The sequence below is a fragment of the Mustela nivalis genome (assembly GCF_964662115.1).
Source record: "Mustela nivalis genome assembly, chromosome: 7".
NCBI classification, from domain to species: domain Eukaryota; kingdom Metazoa; phylum Chordata; class Mammalia; order Carnivora; family Mustelidae; genus Mustela; species Mustela nivalis.
In genome coordinates this window covers 120704737-120724776 of record NC_139026.1, presented here as the reverse complement: position 1 = coordinate 120724776, position 20040 = coordinate 120704737, and the positions used below count along the sequence as shown (strand labels likewise).

The following is a 20040-nucleotide window of genomic DNA, read 5'->3' as shown; positions in this document are numbered from 1 at the left end:
GGTGCTTTGCTGGTGCCTTTGCACTGAGTATCTTAGAGCTCCCTGCCAGGCAGCACACTGGGTTTCCAGGACACTCCATAGCTCCTGCATCTCTTTCCCCAGGTAGGCACTCACGTGTTCTGTGAATTCGTTTTTTTCATTGGTAAAGATACAAGTGCAGTAAAACATTCGCAGCTGCCATGAACCCACTACTCCCTGTGTTTTGCCTGAGAAATGATGGAAATGTTAACCAGATCTTTGTGTCCCCCAACTCTAATACTGGAAGAGGGGCATACCAGCTCTCAAACTGCTCTCATGCTAAACCCACTGTGTAACCATTACTTCAGAAGAAACAGGTTTTGGTGGAGGGTCAGATTTGTTTTCTTTTCTATTTTGTCCTCTGAAAGAAACAAATAAACAAACATGAGATCAAACCCAAAAGAGATAAGACCAGGAAAAATATTCTTTTAATAGACACTAAATCTAGTTTAAAAGGCCCACTGATACATGGGTGTACAGCCTGAGGAATTGAATAGGTGATGTGCTTAGACATAGTCTGACGAGGATGGGTATTTGGAGCACCCCAGAGATTCGGCCTTGTGGAGACAATTTAAACAGAGACATTTTGCAATTTTCAAGCACTTAGAAAACTGTCAACTGAAATACAGACTTACTCCATGTTGTCCCGGAGGCCCCGGACGAGAATACTTTGTTGAATTACACAGAAGTAGATGAGATGTCATAGGAGAGAGACTGTTCTGATAGTTCATGGGACCTGCTGGGCTGCATTGCCATCTCATTCACTCCCATTGGCTGTTCAAGGGCTTCCATGGGAAGGAGACATGCTGCGGGTTCCCACCTGGATGGCGTGACATGGAAAGGGCCTTCCAATTTTTTAGACTCTTCGTGAAAGACAAAGCAGCTCTGGTGAATCTGAGCCAAGCTTACAGTCTGGGAAGATGGTCCAAGCAAAGTTCAAGGGTGAAACAGATTGATTTGAGCAGGAACTTAGAAGATTGGACTGATTAGGCAAAGTTCTGTAGCAAAAGCTGTTTCACTCATCCTCTTTGTCTGCCGTGGTCCTTTCTCCTTGATGAGCAACAGCACGTGCAATATTAGGGTCAGAAAAATTAGAAACGGTATATGAGATGCAAGGTGCCTTTCAGGTTCAACAGCTTGTAACTCCATATGTGCCAAAATTTAAGAACAACTTAAGTTGATTTACCAGTTTCATTAGAAAATGTATCATAGGGGCAGCTGGGTGGCTCAGCCAATTAAGCAGCTGCCTTTGGCTCAGGTCATGATCCTGAGATCCTGGGATCAAGACCCATATTGGGCTCCCCGCTCAGCAGGGAGCCTGCTTCTCCTTCTCCCTCTGCCTCTTCCCCTGCTTGTGCTCTCTCACTCCCTCTCTCTCTCTCAAATAAATAAATAAAATCATAAAAAAAATGTATCATAATTGTTGATGAAAATGTACTTTTTCACAAATCAGAGGTAATACCATGTATTAATGAGATTTATGTTTCTAAATTCACAAGATCTTCAAAATGTGCTTAAAGAGTATCCGAACCCCTCCCCTCCTGAATTTCATGTAAATTCTGCAGAGTCTTCTTTTACGTTCTGTAATTGATGAATTCGGGAAAGACCCGAATTTGGAAAGACCCACGTATGACCTCTAATCTCACTTCTCCATCTTAAATATTTTAATGATTCTGTCAGCTCTTGGCGATATAATGGTGAAAGTAGGAGTTGATTACAACCATTTTCATGGCATAGCGTTTTATGTCTTTTTATACATTTATAGAAGTTTCTGGTCATTTAGTGAGGAATTCTTGCCTTTGTGAAATTGAGCATTAAAATGATCATTGACTTTTTCTCTCTCACAAACAAGTTATCCAAGGGTTAAAAATCTTTACCTCTATAAAGATGATGATATTAAAATAGTTTTTCCATTTATGCATTATGAAATGGACCAAATATATTAGTCTACTTTCTTAATAGCTTTCTTGAAATATAATTCAAGCAATCTATAATCCATCCATCCAAAGTATACAGGTCAGTGGCTTTTAGCATATCCACAGAGCTGTGCACCCATCACCATAGTCCACTTTGGAACACTCTCCTTATCCCCAAAAAGAAATCCCACACTTCTCAGCCCTCACCCCGCCCCCTTAGTCCTCTAGTTTTGTAATCTCTGATTTTATAAGCTGCTTGTCTTTGTATTAGTGGCTGCCATCCACGTGTGAAAATTAAAGTGCGGGAAGTCCAATTCCTTTTCAGGACTTTCTGGGTCTGGGCTGTGCTCTTAGCTTGTCAAGTGCAGGGTGGGAGGGAGGTGTTCTTGGCAGTCCTCTGCCACTTATATTTCTTTGGAAGATTCTACTGTATTTGGGTTTGGACGCCTGAACTCAACAATAATTTTACCAGAAAGCCTGTTTCTCAGGGCTAATTAAAGAAACAGTGTTGCCCAAGAAAACTGCCCAGTAGACCACATTATGCTGGGTATTGGCATTATATATTATGATAAAGCAAGTTAAATAACTTTGTAAAGTATGATAGCCCTGATGTCAATTGCCTTTCAGTTACCTGACTCAGAAAATGACCGTCTGATTCCCTTCAAAAATAACTAAAGAAATAGACTAATAGAATCTTTGTTGGCACAGAAGCACTGTTTGGAATTACTTAGAGGAGGGCAGCAGGCTAAGATAGCAGGTGCAATGAGGAATAATTTAGTATATGTCACAGTTTTATTGTACTTGAATGTACTTGAAGGCAAGTAGAAAATTCGTTACAATGGAAGTTAGATCAACAGCACCTATTTCGATCTGTATTATACAATGATTGCTATTACTGTTACCTGAACCATTTATGAGTGGTATGCATTATACCACAGTGTACAATCAGCTGAATTATAGCTGCTTAATCCAATTTTGTTTTTTTTTTAAATGTTTTATTTATTTATTTGACAGCGCGAGCAGGGGGAGTGGCAGAAGGAGAGGGAGAAGCAGGCTTCCCACTGAGCAAGGAGCCCCATGCAGAGCTCGATCCTAGCACCCCGGAATCACAACCCGAGCTGAAGACAGCTGCTTTTAATGGAGCCACCCAGGCGTCTCAGCTTTATCCAATTAAAAACACATTCTTATTTCCTGTTTTTAGGAAATATATACTGATAAATTTAGAGATAAAGGGATATCGTGCTGCAACTTACTCTTGAATAGTTCAGAAAAATTAATATGTGGGTAGGCCTGGGTAGCTCAGTCGGTTGAGCATCTGACACTTGGATTTGGCTCGGGTCATGATCTCAGAGTCATGGGATGGAGTCCCATGGCCAGCTCTGCACAGGGTGTGGAGCCTGATTGGGATTCTCTCTCTCTATCTCCCTCCAGCCCCGCCCCCCGACTCGTACCCTCATACTTTCTCTAAAATAAATAAGTCTTTAAAAAATTGTATGCACATATGTGTACATTCATGCATGTCTATACACACATAACACATGTAAATATGCCTATGGAAAAGGATAAAAATAAATTTAGTAAACTGTAAACACATTATGAAGCATGTGTCGATTTTTCTATAAGTCTGAAATTATATAATCATAGTAAAGACAAGACTGCTTTTGGTAGATCATGAACAGTAACTAATTGTATTCAACACTATCTTCCAGACCATAACTGTGGTAGTGCTTTATGACTGAAAGAATGGAGGGCAACATAGATTTCCACAGCTGGGATGACTTATGTGATTTCTTAGTATCAGCCCCTTTTATGCTTTATGATAAACCTGACCAAAACTTCCAACCAAAGGGCCTAAGGAGGACTGTAAGAGCCCAGAAGAGGTGGTTGTTTTTGTTTTTTTTTCCTGGAAAGGGTCCAAAAAAATATGCACACATCAGCAATTCAAATAAAAACTTATTCTATTTTACACAACTAAAGTGTTTTCCCATGGACTAGAGATGCTAGAGTAATTATATTGCATGTTTTCCTAATTTTACTTTTAAATTATAGACTTGGGAAAGGAAGCTTCTCTATGACTTCTTTTGTCTTCCACATCATTTTTTCCCCCTGTAATCTTATGTCTATAGGAATGAAGCAAATCTTGGTAACTGAAAAATAAATTGGTTACAAAAGAATTGACTGAGAGGTAATTTGTTTGTTTAAGGGATTTTTTTTTTTCCCCTGAAAGATTCACTGTGGGTCTCCACTAAGAATGAATAAACTTGCTGGTACATTTATTTATTTAATTTTAAATTAATCTCTACACCTGGCGTGGGGCTGGAGCTCCCCATCCCAAGCACCCTACCTTTCAGAGCACTTGGAATTTGGTTCCAGTAGCTTCTGGCACACTCTTGCTCTTCTTAGGGTTTAAATAGTTAATTGATACTCTTTGGTTTATCTCATTCTTGGAAATATTTTCAAAATATGCACTACCAGTCATTAAAGTTTTATCACCATAATCTTGCTGGAGCTAATTTGATTAACTGGGGAGCTAGTATTAGTCAAGCTTCCTCGAAAGGTAACATGGCAGATGCACCATTACCATTATACCCTTGTCTTCCAAATAGAGCTGTAATTGACAGTACAGAGCAAGTATACCTCTGCCTCCAGCTTCTCTGGTTCCTGGGAAAGCCACCTGAGGGAGAGACTTTTTTAAAGCCAACTATCTTTTTTTTAATTCAATTCACCAACATATAGTACATCATTAGTTTTTGGTGTAGTGTTCAATGATTCATTAGTTGCGTGTAACTATCTCAACAGAAGTCAAACTAAAATTGTAAGGCAGCTATCAATTAAAAATAAATAAAAACAAGGCTTGTGTCTCCAAAGACGGTCAAAGGGCAATATAAAAGGGGAGTGTGTGTGTATGTATGTATGTGTGTGTGGTTCTGACTCATTACTAAATATTACAGCTTTAAAAAAATAAAATAGAAATGAAAGCAGTTGGAAGTTGAATTCCAGAATTGAGGGGCACCTAGCTAGCTTAGTCAGAAGAGCATGTGACCCTCGATCTCAAGGCCATGAGTTTGAGCCCCACATTGGACACAGAGTTAACTTTATTTTATTGTTATTATTTTAGAGAGTTGGGGAGAGGAAGGGCAGAGAGAGAGGGAGAATCTTAAGCAGGTTCTATGTCTAGTGTGGAGCTTGACCTAGGGCCGGATCTTACAATCCTGAGATCATGACCTAAGCCAAAGTCAAGAGCGGGACTCTTAGCTAATTGAGTCACCCAGGTGGCCCAAGATGTAGAATTTACTTTAAAATAAAAAAGAAAATTGAAAAAGGGACACCTGGGTGGCTCAATTAAGCGTCAGCCTTCAGCTTAGGTCATGATCCCAGGGTCCTGGGATCAAGTCCCTCATCGGGCTCCCTGCTGGATGGGGAGCCTGCTTCTTTGCCTGCTGCTCCCCCTGCTTGTGTTCTTCTCTCTCTTTCTCTCTCAAATAAACAAATAAATCTTAAAAAAGAAATTAAAAATATTCCAGCATTCTTGTATGCCTCCATTGAGTTTCTTCTTTGACTCAACCTTTCAAAGTTCCTTGGACCCCCAGGGCTGTTAATGACACTTCTGCCTGGTATTCCCGGGTCCCCAACAGGAGCCACTCAGATGAGCCTTTGAGAATTCACGTGGTTGAGGAGGAAGTGAGAAGAGAGAACTTTATTCTCCACCAAATTGGGCCATTTCTCCAAAGAAACAGTTATTTGGCATCAGTATCGCATGAGACCCTCCCAGCGTCAGCCAGACATTTGTCCATCCATCCGGTGTTACCAGGAGAATTAGGGTTGTTAGTTTATCTATCCATCCAAATTAGAGCGGGGAAACAAATGTTAACATTTCCTGGCAGCGAAAGCCGGTAAGGGGATGCTTAGAACTGTGTTAACCTAAACCGCGGTAAATGTCCATAAAGCTCCATTAGGGATGGCTGGAAACACGATCAGCAAGTCACAGATTTTTACAGGTTCAATGATAGGGTGAAATAGGAGTGTGGGGAAACATGGGGGTTGTGGCTTGTTGATGGGCGTGTGGGGGCTCTAGTTCTGGTCTCTGCTTCTGCCAACGTTAGAAGTTTCCTATAGCAGAAAAACTCGGAATACTTTGTTGAACGTAGTAAGAATCAAAGACAGATAGTGAGATATCTGCTTGCTGGAGAGATCTTGATGTTCAGGCCTTCTCTGACTCCCCTGGATGAAACAGAACTCATGGTTTTACTTCTTAGCGCAGCCTGTGATGTGATGTGATGTGTGTGTGTGTGTGTGTGTGTGTGTGTTTACACATCCCTTGTGGCATCTGCCCTTTCACACTAGAAGACAGTCTCCAGGAAAACACTGCACGGGACCTAAGAACAGAAACATAAGTTCAAGAACATATGTTATTGAACATACTATAACATAAGTTATATATACATAAGTTCAATAATACATAATATGTAAGTTCAATATTAACATATAAGTTCGATAATATAGAAGTTCAATAGATATATGTCTCATGAAGGAATGAATGAACGCATGATACTGAACACTGAAGTATCTTTTTATTCTTCTGTTTTATTTTAGTTGCAGAATTAAGAAAAATCTTTGAACCAAAGAGGAAAGAATTTTTAGAAATGAAAAGGTAAGAAATTGATTGCACCTCGTTAGAAAGTAGAAGAACTTGGTGAAGCAGTATTCACTTTCCCTGAGAACCGCTTTCCATGGCTCACAAGGCCTGTCTTTGGTGCCCTGCACAGAAAAGAAAGAATTGCCCGGCGCCTCGAAGGAATCGAAACGGACACGCAGCCTATCCTGCTGCAGAGCTGCACGGGCTTAGTGACTCATCGCCTGCTGGAGGAAGACACGCCCAGATACATGCGCGCCACAGACCCGGCCAGCCCCCACACCGGTGAGCGTGCTTGTCTGGTGGCCTACCGTCCTGCAGGCTGCCGGAGATGGTTCATGCTGCCTTCTTTACCCAGTGGCATTGGAGGAAAATGAGATAGTCCACAAAAGTGAATTGTGGAGGTGTACTTACTTATTAAATACACCTTATTTGTGAAACCTACAATGACACATATGTCAACTCTGCCCCATCTCATAGGTGTGCTCCTCTGGGATCATAGCAGGAAGAAATGGTTCCTCTTGGCACACTGTTGGGAAATTGATGATGACATTTCACTCCTCCTCCCTGCCTGGGACCCCTAGAGGGCAGGAACAGCATCTCCCTGCTGGCCCTCTCAGGGTGCTGGCACAGGACCTGCTGGCCTCTTCTCAGTAAGAGTTCTTAGAGGACTCAATGAGACTCCTTTAAACAGAATACCCAGGTGCCCAGCACAGAGCCTGGTCGCTCGCAGCAGGGAGCAATTTAAAATGAACCTGGACCTTTGAGTGGTTAGGGTTCTTAGTCTATGTGTTAATGCAACAAACATTCTACTTAAATTATTTTAATGTAAATAATTTACATGTCATTTTAAATGTATTGCATGTGTATTTCATATTAAACCATATTTCAAATGTGACTTAACTTTTTTTGGTAACTGTCAACGTTAGGAATATGAAATATTCAACTTGGGCTTGGAAGTGGATGACCCATACGGGGCTGTTCTTCTCAACCCATCCCTGGTCCGCAGCTCCATGCTGCTGCTTTTTATGGCCAGTGTTTTCTGGGTTCTTCCTTACGGCTGTTGATCTCACTTTGTGATGTGATCATGTCACTTACCTAGAGTTCCTGATCTTCTATGGCAAGAAAGCTAGAGAAGTAAGATTTTTAAAAATTACTTGAGAATCAAGAATAGAGTATAAAAATTTGTAGCCAGAAATAAACCCTCATGTATGTAAAATGTGAATCTATGTATTATAATTTAAGCATCACATATTCATGAGAAAGGGGAGACTTGTTTAATAAAATGGTACTGGGAAAATAGGTTATTGTGCAGTAGGGAAGGGGTCATAGACCTCTTCTCGCTTACACGAAACACAAAAATAAGTCCCAATTAATCACATGATTAACTTTAAGAAAATAATTAAAAACATGAAAACAGGTGAATATTTCATGCACATTGAATGGGAAAGGACACAGAAACAGCTTGAGAAATCACAAATGACCAGGTCAATTGACACCAAAGAAAATCTTCCATGTGGATGTCACAGAATATTAAACAAGTTTGAAATACTCATGAATGAGATTAAGGTTCAGGGTCTCAAAAAAAAAAAAATGCATGCAAACCAATAAAAGTGACACTATAGAGCTTAAATAAGCTTCATCAGATATTCCAGAAAAGAAAAAAGTAATACAAATGCTAATAATTGAAAAAAGCACAAATTCTCTTTTTCTAGTAATCAAAGGAAATTTTTTAAATGAACATTTAATGTTTGCAAGCGAACATATAGTGCAGGTTCAAGTATAAATTGACGCAAACTTTATAGAAATCAACTTGACAGTCTAGCAAGTCTCTTAAAATGATACACTTTTTTTTTTAAAGATTTTATTTATTTATTTGAGAGAGAGACAGTGAGAGAGAGCATGAGTGAGGAGAAGGTCAGAGAGCAAAGCAGACTCCCCATGGAGCTGGGAGCCCGATGTGGGACTCGATTCCGGGACTCCGGGATCATGACCTAAGCCAAAGGAAGTCGTCCAACCAACTGAGCCACCCAGGTGTCCCTAAAATGATACACTTTTTGATAAAGCAATTAACCATTATCTGTTGTGATAGTAGTCAGAAAATCAGACTGATTAAAAGTTAGAAACAATGAAAAAAATATTGGCAACAATGCAAATGCCCAGGAATATGAGAAGGGTTAAATTAGCTATGGAATGCCTGTTGAATAGAATATTACAAAGCTTTAAAGAATGTCTTCAAGAAAAGACTTCCAAATATAAGAAAATGTTTTATACAGTACATCAGTGGTATATAAAACATAAATTATTTTATGTGGGAGAAAAGAAATCAATTTAAAAAAAAAGACTAGAAGGAATATATAGAAATGTTTGGCAAATTATCAACTTATTATTTATTATTATGTATTAATGATTATTGGTGATTGGGAGTTTTACCTTCCTATGTTTTCAATGTTAGACATTTTCTGTACCAAGCATGTGGCTGCAGTTGGAAAAATTCACTTCTGTGCACAGAAAAGAGTGCAGTCAATGCGCCTCTGTTCTTGAACTCTGTTCGTGTCCCCCGTGTGGTCCCTTGTAGGCCGGTCCAATGAAGAGGAGGACACTTCAGATTCCTCGGTGGAAAAACAGACCCGTTCCAAACTTTGCACCGAAACCTCGGGCATCCATGCTGAGCCCTCCTGTGGTTCAGGTCTCATGGACACCCAGGCTCTGGAGTCCAAAGCAGAGAGAATCGCACGGTACAAAGCGGAAAGGAGACGGCAGCTGGCTGAGAAGTACGGGATAGCGCTGGATTCCGAAGCGGACTCGGAATCGCCGTCCCGATACACCAAGTCCAGGAAGGACGCCGATGCTGCTGACAAGAGGGGAGGGAAAGGTGACAGACAGGCCGAGCCAGGCAAAGAGTCATGCTCTCTGTACTCCAAGGACTATGCTCTCTCCGGGGGCGATGGGCTTTCGGACACCGAGGTGCTGCTCAACGTGGAAAACCAAAGACGGGGTCAGGAGCCCAGCACCACCGGGCAGGCCCGTGACCTGGCCCCCACGGTTGAGAGTTCCTCATCCTTCCCGTTCCCTGGGCGAGACTGTGCCTTTAGTGAAGTGCCAAGGTCCCCAAAGCAAATGCACAGCGTGTCCCTCTCCTCGCCTCGGCCACCGGCCTCCCCGAGCCACTCTGCTGGTGACCCGCCACTCCCTCCTGAGGCCCGAGCCAGGTAAGCATTGAGCCTGCTCTGGGCTGTGTTATCATCTTTGCTTTGCCTCCCCTGCGTCAGGGTCTGGGTGTTCTTGGTCTTCTATTGAGGGTTCCGCTGGTGGCAGAAATAGGTAAGATAGGGGTTTCTAAATTTCTGCGGTATCAAAACAGGTTCTGCCCAAGCAAGAAGCTTCAGTTCTTTTTTACAAAAATGATCAACTGAACAGGTGTCATGGGGACACTTTCATGGGAGTCTCACTTACGGATCCTTCTTTTTATGGGTTTCTTACATGCTTTTAATAATTGTCTTTTCCTTTATGTGTTTCTCTAGAATTATATCCAAAACCTTTTTTTTTTTTTTTTAAGGTTTTATTTGACAGAGAGAGACATAATGAGGGAACACAATCAGGGGGAATGAGAGAGGAAGAAGCAGGCTTCCTACCAAGGGGGTTGCCCGATGCCAGGCTCGATCCCAGGACCCTGGGATCATGACCTGAGCCAAAGGCAGACACTTAACGACTGAGCCACCCAGGTGCCCCATTATACCTCAGACTTCTTAGTGATTGTTTTTGTTGCTGTCATGTAAAATCACAAAGCAAAAGGACCACCACTAACACAGTGGAAGGGTCTCAGTTTAGGGTATGACGAATGACTGCAGTATTGCTTGAATATAATCGTCTCCTATAGCTATGCAAGTATATCAACATGCTGAGAAACAGCTGTGTTGAAGAGCACTTCATTAAAAAGATCAGTCATTAAGAGTAATTGTCATACACAAAGACAACAGTGCCCATTTGGGAAAATCAGAAAAAGGGTAAAATGAGAAAATCAAATGCCAGAAGAGAATATTTGTTCCTAAACTTAAATATCCAAATTTAAATTAAATTTGATTTAAGTTTCCAAATTTAAATCAAATTGAAATTTCTAAATTTGAGTAAGATTTAAATATTTAAATTGAAGTAAAATACAAATATTTAAATCTAAGTAAAATTTAAATATTCAAATTTAAGCAAAATTTAAATATTTAAATTCAGTAAGTTCAGTGATGACCATATTCAAAAGGCACTTTACTTAAACATCCTAGTTTAAAGTTTGGGACAATTGTCTAGGTAGACTTTTATGTGTGTTTTTCAGTCCAAATAGGCATTAGCTTCCCAGGTAAATTGAGGAGAGGTGAGGATCAAGCAAATTTATTTTGAGGGGAAAAAAAAGGGGTGGGGGAGGAAGAAGTATTGGGAAATACTCCTATATATTTCACACTGGGACAGAGCAGTAAATGTGGTCCTCTCTAAGTGGCAATAATACAGCTAAAACAGATCATTTTACTTACTGATGTTTATGGAGTCAAAGAACTTCCCCTACGTAGTTGATCATTCACACTAAAATATTTAGAGAAGTTAACTTCTTAGAGAAGTCAGTACTGTAAAAACTGATACGGGGTTTTAGCCTTTGGGCTTATTTATTTATTTATTTATTTGACACAGAGAGAGAGAGAGAAAGATCACAAGTAGGCAGAGAGACAGGCAGAGAGAGAAAGGGAAGCAGGCTCCCTGCTCAGCAGAAAGCCCGATGTAGGGCTCCATCCCAGGACCCTGAGATCATGACCTGGGCTGAAGGCAGAGGCTTAATCCACTGAGCCACCCAGACACCCCATAGCCTTTGGGCTTTTTGAAATTTGGGGACTGTGACCTGTTTTCTCTTATTTTGAAACGAAAGTCTGTTGTTTGAGAAACCTTCATTTAGTAGCAGAAAATGTGTTCTTGCCTTAGTGTCTATCAAAGTGAACTCTTCATGTGCTTTGTAAACGGGTCAAAGCAATTTAACGGTCTAATTTAAAAAGGAAATTCGAGATTTACGCTTACATGGGTTTGGAGAAAATTCAGAGCCAAATTTCTGATTGCTATATTATGAAAACTTGGGTTGTTAACATGGCATCTGGTAGTTGTCTAGATCTCATATGATAGATCCTCAGTGAGATCCTGAATCAGTTGTAATAATAACTAAACTTTGGTTGTGTGCTCCAGGTCAAAAGCTAGGATATTTAATTGTTTTGTGTTAAAATCTTAGTATTTAAAAAGTCTATAATGTAAAATCTTAAGAGGTATTTCTTTCTCAATTATTTGAAGAGGCATATTACTTGGAAGTTTCCATAAGCCTAACCCCAGCCTCTTAGCACTTACTTGACTTTCACAAAGAGAGGATTAAAAGGATTAAGAAATTATAAAGGAATTCTTGAGGCACATGCTTTGTTTATGTATTTTTCAATTTTAAAAAAAGTACATGCTTTATATATTTTTTTTAATTTAAAAAAGGCATATGCTTTTTTAAAAGCCATTCAAGACTTAAAATTCTGTGATTTAGAGGCAGAGAAGCACAAATCATTTCATATATATATATATATATATATATAAGGAAAATACTGAGATATATTTACATTAAAAGGGATGGAACATAATGTATGACAAGTATGACAGTAAAAGATAAACAAAGATACAAGAAACAGCATGGAGGTTCTTCAGAAAGTTACAAATACTCTACAGTCCAGTAATTGCACTACTGGATATTTACCCCCCAAAATACAAAAACACTAACTCAGAGGAATGTGTATATCCCTACATTTATAGCAGCATTATTTTTTTTTTATAGCAGCATTATTTACAATAGCCAGATTATGGAAGCAGCCCAAGTGTCTATTGATAGAAGAATGGATAAAGAAAATGTGATCGATCGATCAATCGATCTATCTATTTATGCTATTCAGCCATAAAAAAGGAATGAAATCTTACCATTTGCAACAACACGGATGGAGCTAGGGAGTATAATGCTAAGTGAATAAGTTAGAGAAAGGCAAATATCTTATGATTTCACTCATATGTGGAACTTAAAACAAAAGAGCAAAGGAAAAAAGAGAGGGGATGGTCAAACCAAGAAACAGAGTCTTTAACTATAGAAATGATAAGAGAATAAACTGATGTTTACCAGAGGGGAGGGCGTGGGGGGATGGGTGAAACAGGTGAAGGAGATTAAGAGTACACTTACCATGATGAGCACTGAGTCATGTATGGAACCATTGAATCATGGTATTGTATAGCTGAAACTAATATAGCACTGTATGTTTTTTTTAAAAAGGATTTATTTTGTAATGACTACAGCAATTCATCTTGCAAAGATGGATTTAAATGAATTAATATTCTGCTTAGATATCCTTTCTTTAGAGCCCAGATATTTGGGTGTCAGAAAACCATTGTTGTCTGATTTCCATTTGGGGAGAAGAAAGACAAAAAATACTTTGTGAATTATAACAATAACCAAGGAAATCTCAGTGTCTTAATAACCATAAATGAAAATGCTTGTCATCCAGTATGGAAATAAGTAACAGAAATGTTGAGGGAGATGAAGGGGTAACTAAGAAAACCATCTACAGATAATTATTTTATTCCGCATATTTTTGTGGATATATCCTAGCATTGAGATGCACTATTTTTCTCACTGCTGTACTATACTCTCTCATCACCTTGCTCTGCCAAGTATAGGGGCTATTAATGTCTGAACTAACTCATTCCCATGTCATCATTTTATTTTGTGCTCACTAGCAAGAGGCTGTGTTTTTTTTTTATCATTAATTAAATACAAATGTCACTCATGAATATACCATCAAAGACTTCCTATGGTATCCTAAAAATCCACCTCTGAGCCAGACATCAAATGCACAGTTTTTGTGTGTGTTCATATACACGAACACATGTACAGATGGAACCATTAAGAACATTCTAAGCTCCTAACAGTCTTGAGGGCTGAACAGTACATTTAAATTTATTAGAATTTGTTAATGTTTATTTGAACATTTGTATGATTAAGAAAATACATATGTCACAGGGTCTTTAGCTCAAGAAATCCTGTAGCTGCTTGGAAGTTCAGGAGAGCACGTCCTTCTGAAAGAAATGGAGAATATATATATTCACAGAAGAGAGCCTAAGATACCTCTTAACCCCAACCCCCAATTTCTGCCAAGCCCCTTCAATTTAGAATTTCAGAATTGTGTTTTCTAGAGAGGGAGTTTTGCTGATCGGAACCATTCTTTGTTAATTAAGCCATTGTGAATTTTAGGATAAAATTCAAAGAGATCTGGGGCCTGTGGGTTATTCAGATTTTTAAAAATCTGAGCTGTTACTAATGGAAATCCTGAATGCAGAATTTGTATTTCTTAGTTAATTAAAAAAAGAAAGAAAGAAAGAAGAGAAAATGCACCATATTTGTTACTTCTGTGAGTGGAGAATCTCAGGACCTGAGTTACACCTGCTGTTTTCCTGAGCGTCCACTGTGACTCCCTGTTCTCAGTGACCTGTGTATTGGGCAGAGGAAAATTTCCCAGTGGTGATCCACTCTAGAAAATGCCCTCTGTGTTTCATCTCTCCACTTCTGGAGAACCTAGGTCTGGAGACACCTAGGTGTCCTGGAAAATCTAGGTCTCTAAAGAAGAGACTTCCCTGTACGCTCACAGATCTTGTAATGGGATGGAACTCTTTTCACCTTTTAGCCCCTGTACCCCCAAATATCTTGTCACCTGCTCTACTAGCTTTTGCCTGTTAAAATATGGTTAGTTCATTCCCATGTTTTTTTTTTTCCTTTTTCTTCTGTTCTCACTGGCAAATTAACAATTTCTGTTCACTGAACTAAATATGAATAGATCACCAAGAACCCTAGCTAGTATGTTCAAAAATTTAAACACCTGCCAGAGTGTAAGGAACTGAGCTGTGTGTGCGTGCCCTCGCATGTTCACATGCCTGCACGGACCCACAAGGCAATCCTTAGCACGTTTTCCAAACAAGCAACTTGAAGCATATAAACTGTTCATTTTAATAGGATGCCTAGTTAATAAGCATTCTTCTTCAGCTGAATACTGTTTTATAATTAGAAGCTGTTACATAATTAGAGCTGGGCACCCACAGGGTGAAACTGATTCTCCTGGGCTGAATTTGACTTCACTGTGACAGCAGGAAGCACTTTTAAGTCTGTTGACTCTTAGGAGTTACAGGGAGTTAAAGCCCATCGTTACAGACTTAGGGATAGAGACCAAGAGCAGCTCCTGACCTCTGTGATGACTTAGGGTTGAGTTCTTGTTTCCTGGTAACATAATTCTCTGCTAACCAATTGCCACATCGTTAGAAAGTTCTATTATACCCAAGGGTCAGCCTCTCACTGTTCTCTTGTCCCCAGCGACCCTGTGGTCCTCTCCCAGGGGAGTGACCTCTTCCTTATGGAGAGCTGGCTCTCCCCAAGCCCTCACAAGAACAGATCTCAATGTTAAAGAATGCTAAATTCTTAGAAACAAAAATAATCCTGGAGATTATTCAAAAATGGATTTTATATGTGAAAAAACTAAAGATTAAAGAATTGATTTAAGACCATAAGGCTGCTTTAGCAACATTGAGGCCATCATCCATCACCCATTCATTCATTCAGTCAAGTTCCCTTGCATCTGCCTGTTCTTCCTGTTGTGCTCTGCTCCTCTTACTTACGTCAGTTCTATTATCCAACACTGGTTTTGCCCTTTGAAGATTAGAGATCTTTAGGAAAGAAGACTAGAGGTATTAGAGAAACAGCATATGTGGATTTATATAAGGTCCTTAACAACTTGGCCCTTATAAGCAAAATGAAAACTTGTACTTTAGGAGAGTTCGAATACAGTAGGCATCCATATATCTATGCATACCTCATAGGTATTGATTTATGAATTAGTTTCAGCTCTGACATAGTTTAGCTAATCACTGAAGAAAATTATATTGGGTCTCTGGTCTGCGAGGCACTGTGCTTGTAGCTGGGTATAAAAAAAAAGTGTAGGAAATAACTATAACATGATAGGGTAAATAAGTTTCTAGGGATCAAGGTTGGGTGCCAGGGGAGTACGAAGATGGAGTATTAACCTTTCCTCCATGGAGAAATGGTCACAGTGGAACCAAGTCCTTAAGGATGTGGTGGTACCTCCTCCCAGCACGAAGGCACCAATGCCCAGTGAAGACTGAGGAGGAGGTGGGATGAGGCTGAGTGCCGGAGGGAGTCGTAGAGCCGAGCAGTCACAGAGTGCCGAGCAGTCACAGAGTGCCGAGCAGTCGTAGAGCGCCTCAGATGACATATCAAGGCATTTAGCCTTTGCCTTGTGGACAATGGGAAGTTTCTGAATTTTATTTATTTATTTATTTTGTAAAGATTTTATTTATTTATTTGAGAGAGAGTGAGAGAGAGCATGAGAGGCGAGAAGGTCAGAGGGAGACAGAGATCACTAGCAGGCAGAGAGAGAGGAGGAAGCAGGCTCCCTGCTGAGCAGAGACCAGGACCAGGACCCTGGGATCATGACCTGAGCCGAAGGCAGAGGCTTTAACTCACTGAGCCACCCATGCGCCCCGAGAAGGTCAGAGGGAGTAGCAGAGGAGCTGGGAGCCCTATGTGAGACTCGATCCCGGAACTTTGGGATCATGACCTGAGCTGAAGGCAATTGCTTAACCAACTGAGCCACCCAGGTGCCCTCTGAAGCATTTTAAAACAAGGATGATTGATTCTGTGTTTTAGAAAGATTGCTCTGGAGGAGTGTGGAAGGTTGATCTGAAGGTGAGTTGATTCCAATCAGGAAGACCATGGACATGTTGGCAGCACTTACCCAGCCTGAGATAGTGAAGTCTGTGCTTCCAAGTTGGCCTTCATCATTAACTTGGTCCTGTTTGGCATTTCATTAGAGAGGATATTAGTGATAGGTTGATCAGTTTGGTGATGGTGAGGTAGAGGGTGGGAGGAGGGTTGGAGCAGGAAGGGAGATGAGAGAGAAGAGAGCACATGTACCTGCACTAGGGTTAGAAAGTAACAAGATGAAATTTAATAACGTCTTCTACCTAGATGGTGGAGAAAATCTGTGTACAAGTTCAGGATTGGGGAAACCTGATTTAACAGCAGTTCATGGGAAACAGACCTAGCAGTTTTAGTTGATAGCAAATTCTTTATGTGACTGCCAAAATGACTGGTCCAATCTTGGAGTACAGGACTGAAAGTGAACTGTTAATAGCCCAGTAGTACTGGTCTAGCCCTGTTCTGCAATGCTCAGATAACATCTGGGTATTTCCTTCTAACTGAGCTGTTGACCAATGAGAACCTATCCAGAGGGTCTACTTTCCTGTCCACCCTGCTTTCTTGACCTTTCCAAGGTCAAGGAACGCCCCCCTCCGCCCCGTCTTAAGAGAAACTAGAATCATTTTTGGTCTCTTGCACATTCTCTGGTGCTTAGTCTGTCACACCAATCCGTTCTTCTCATTATCAGATGGTTTTTTCCCCTACGCAGTTATAAGGCTAAAGTTTGGCTTGGGATAGGGAGCCCTAGGTTACCAACCTGGCCTCTCATTGATGAGGATTCTGCTCGAAGGGGAGAGGGGAAAGAGATCACGAGTTCATGAGGTGTGTCACACATGCCATTTCACCTGTACCTCCTGTCTTGGGAAGAGGGACATTCAAATGCCTTCCTAGCACATGGGGCTGACCTCCCCAGATGTAGGGATGCTGGTCAAGGTGGCCGAACACGGTGACGTGGATTTGGTGTTATGCCAACGTGTGAGACTGGGAAGGATGATCCCAATGATAGCATTTCTTCAAGTACAGGCCTTCTGCAGAGGGTACTTGCCTTGGGTCATTTTCTGTTTCCTTCCCCACTCCCACCAGTATCTAGTTCATACCGAGTAGCTCAGTCAGTCATTTTTGGGTGAACATTCTGTTGTTTTCTGGATTTTCTTGGAAGTGTTACCAAACTGTAACAGTGCTACTTGAAAGAGCCGGTCTGCAAACAGTTTATCAGCCCATTGCCCATGAGGGTTGCAGCTGGATGTGAATCATGGGTCCTTTCCTTCATCAAGAACATCATGCTATGAGCAAAATGTCAGCTGAACTCAACAGTGGGCTTAGGGACATTGTTCATCTCCACTCTGGTGTGGGTCTTTGATCTCATCATGGGCCAGGGACACCGGTCAGCAGAACACACTCTGATTGGCACGTACGTGTGGCGAGTCTCTTTCCACTCTGTCTGAAGTTAGAGTGCTTGGATGTGAGCCTGAGTCCATGTGCTCATAAATATTATGAAACTATGAATGAGCATCCTGGTTGAGGGGGGGGCTGATTTGGGGATCTTCTGAACTCGGTCTCCAGTCCTGAATGGCTGAGTCTAGGTTAGTCTCACGACTAACGCAGCCAAGTTCCCGGATCACTTTGTTCTAGTGGGGCTGGTTAACATCCAAGCCGGAGATGTGGAGATCCAAATCCAGCTGGGAGCTAGAAGCCGGAGCCACTTTGGGAGGGCCCCTATGGCACCTTCCTGAGGCTGCAGTACTTTTCTAGACAGTTCTATCTGTATACACACACTTTCTGTCTTTGTGCTTTCTCATCTGAGGCTTAGCATTTAGCCATTCAGTACTGAGATTAGTTCAGAGGGAACCTGGAAGAAATTGGTTATTTCACACGTTTATCCTGCTTCCGCTCCAAGAAGACTGTATTTCTAGACTTTCGTTACTCAAGAAGCCCTCATTATTTGTGTCCCTCTCTTTCCTTCCTTCCTCTCTCTCTCTCTCCCTGCCTGCCTGCCTGCTTCCCTTGGGTGGGGAGAGGGAGAAGGAGAGAGAATCCCAAGCACCTCCATACCCAGAGTGTGAGCCCAACACGGGGCTGGATCTCCGGACGCTGAGATCGTGACTTGAGCTGAAATCAAAAGTCAGACACTTAACTGACTGAGCTACACAGGCGCCCCAAGAAATCCTCACTTTAATCCAGCAGTGGTATATTTGTTAATTGAGGCATGATTCACATCCAAATGCACGTATTTTAAGAATGCAGGTTAGGGAGTTTTGTGAAACATGTAACCATTGCTGTAGCTGAGAGAAAGGGTTTATATCCCTGCTGTGCTGCTGTCCACCATCAATCGTTGACTCTCTTTGCAAGGACCTAATTTATCTGCCATAGCCCTATGGTATCAGGCACTCAGCTTGTTCTGTCGTACCAAACCAACCCTTCCCACTTGGTTCTTTTTTTTTTTTTTTAAGATTTTATTTATTTATTTGACAGACAGAGATCACAAGTAGGCAGAGAGGCAGGCAGAGAGAGGAAGGAAAGCAGGCTCCTTGCTGAGCAGAGAGCCCTAGGCGGGGCTCGATCCCAGGACCTGAGATCATGACCTGAGCCGAAGGCAGAGGCTTAACTCATTGAGCCACCCAGGTGCCCCTGGTTCTTTTTTTTTTTTTTTTAAAGATTTTATTTATTTACTTGAGAGAGAGACAGTGAGAGAGAGCCTGAACAAGGAGAAGGTCAGAGAGAGAAGCAGACTCCCCATGGAGCTGGGAGTCCGATGCGGGACTCGATCCCGGGACTCCAGGATCATGATCTGAGCCGAAGGCAGTCGTCCAACCAACTGAGCCACCCAGGCGTCCCTGGTTCTTTTTTTTTAAACTAAGTTTTAATTATTAAAAATAGTTATGCATAACAGTAAGGCACGCTGCAATAAATAGCAGCATCAATTTAATATTTAAAGAAAGAAAATGAACCCAAGGCATTATTTGCCATTATTCAGATGTGATCTCTTTTTTAAGAGCTCTGTTTTTAAAAGCTTACCTGCTATTATACTGTTTCTCCAAAAACAATGGCTCCTAGGCCCCAGAAATAAATTTTGTACTCTTACAAAATGATAGATGTTTTAATCGGAGTTTGGACATCCCTTAGCCACCTATCAGTCTCAGAGTCAGAGTGTATGGAGAACTTGGTCCACAAAGTTCCATTATATCCCACTGTTCTGGAGTGCCTGTGAATTGACGAGATCATTTTTAGACCTTGACCCACCATTTGGGGACCCACGCATTTAATGCAAAAGGTAGAATTTGGTTTCTCACACATGTCAACACTTAAGAGCGACCTCTCTGGGTTGTTTTCTGCTCTCTCCTTGGGTTTTTCAGTGTCTTTGGGCTTTGGGGGGAGAATTTGAAGGAGAGAAAGAAAAAGATTCAAATGGATTTTATGGCATTGACTGTGTTTGACCCACATTTTCGTTTGTTATTTATGTATTTTTACGAGTTTTTGCTTTTAAAGAGTGAAAAGAGATACTTGAATTTAAAAATTCCATTAACTGCACTAAACATCTATGTCCAAGTAAATCCCTTAGTGTGACTGTTGTCTAGATCAGTTATGAAGGTACACTGAATTACAATTTTTAAAAAAGATTTTCTTTTTTTATTTAACAGAGAGAGAGAGATCACAAGTAGGCA

At 41.0% G+C, this 20040-nt stretch overlaps 1 protein-coding gene across 17 annotated transcripts in view; it reads left to right on the top strand.

Moving 5' to 3' along the window:
* The window catches only part of SVIL (supervillin), a 205448-nt gene that overhangs the window by 114548 nt on the left and 70860 nt on the right, over positions 1-20040 (top strand). For all 17 annotated transcript variants that reach the window (XM_082740814.1, XM_082740813.1, XM_082740809.1 and 14 more), the window contains exons 4-6: positions 6528-6585; positions 6701-6852; positions 9146-9779. In XM_082740814.1, the coding sequence (XP_082596940.1) occupies positions 6578-6585; positions 6701-6852; positions 9146-9779 (794 nt within the window). In that variant the 5' untranslated portion in view covers positions 6528-6577. The remainder of the gene's footprint in view (positions 1-6527; positions 6586-6700; positions 6853-9145; positions 9780-20040) is intronic.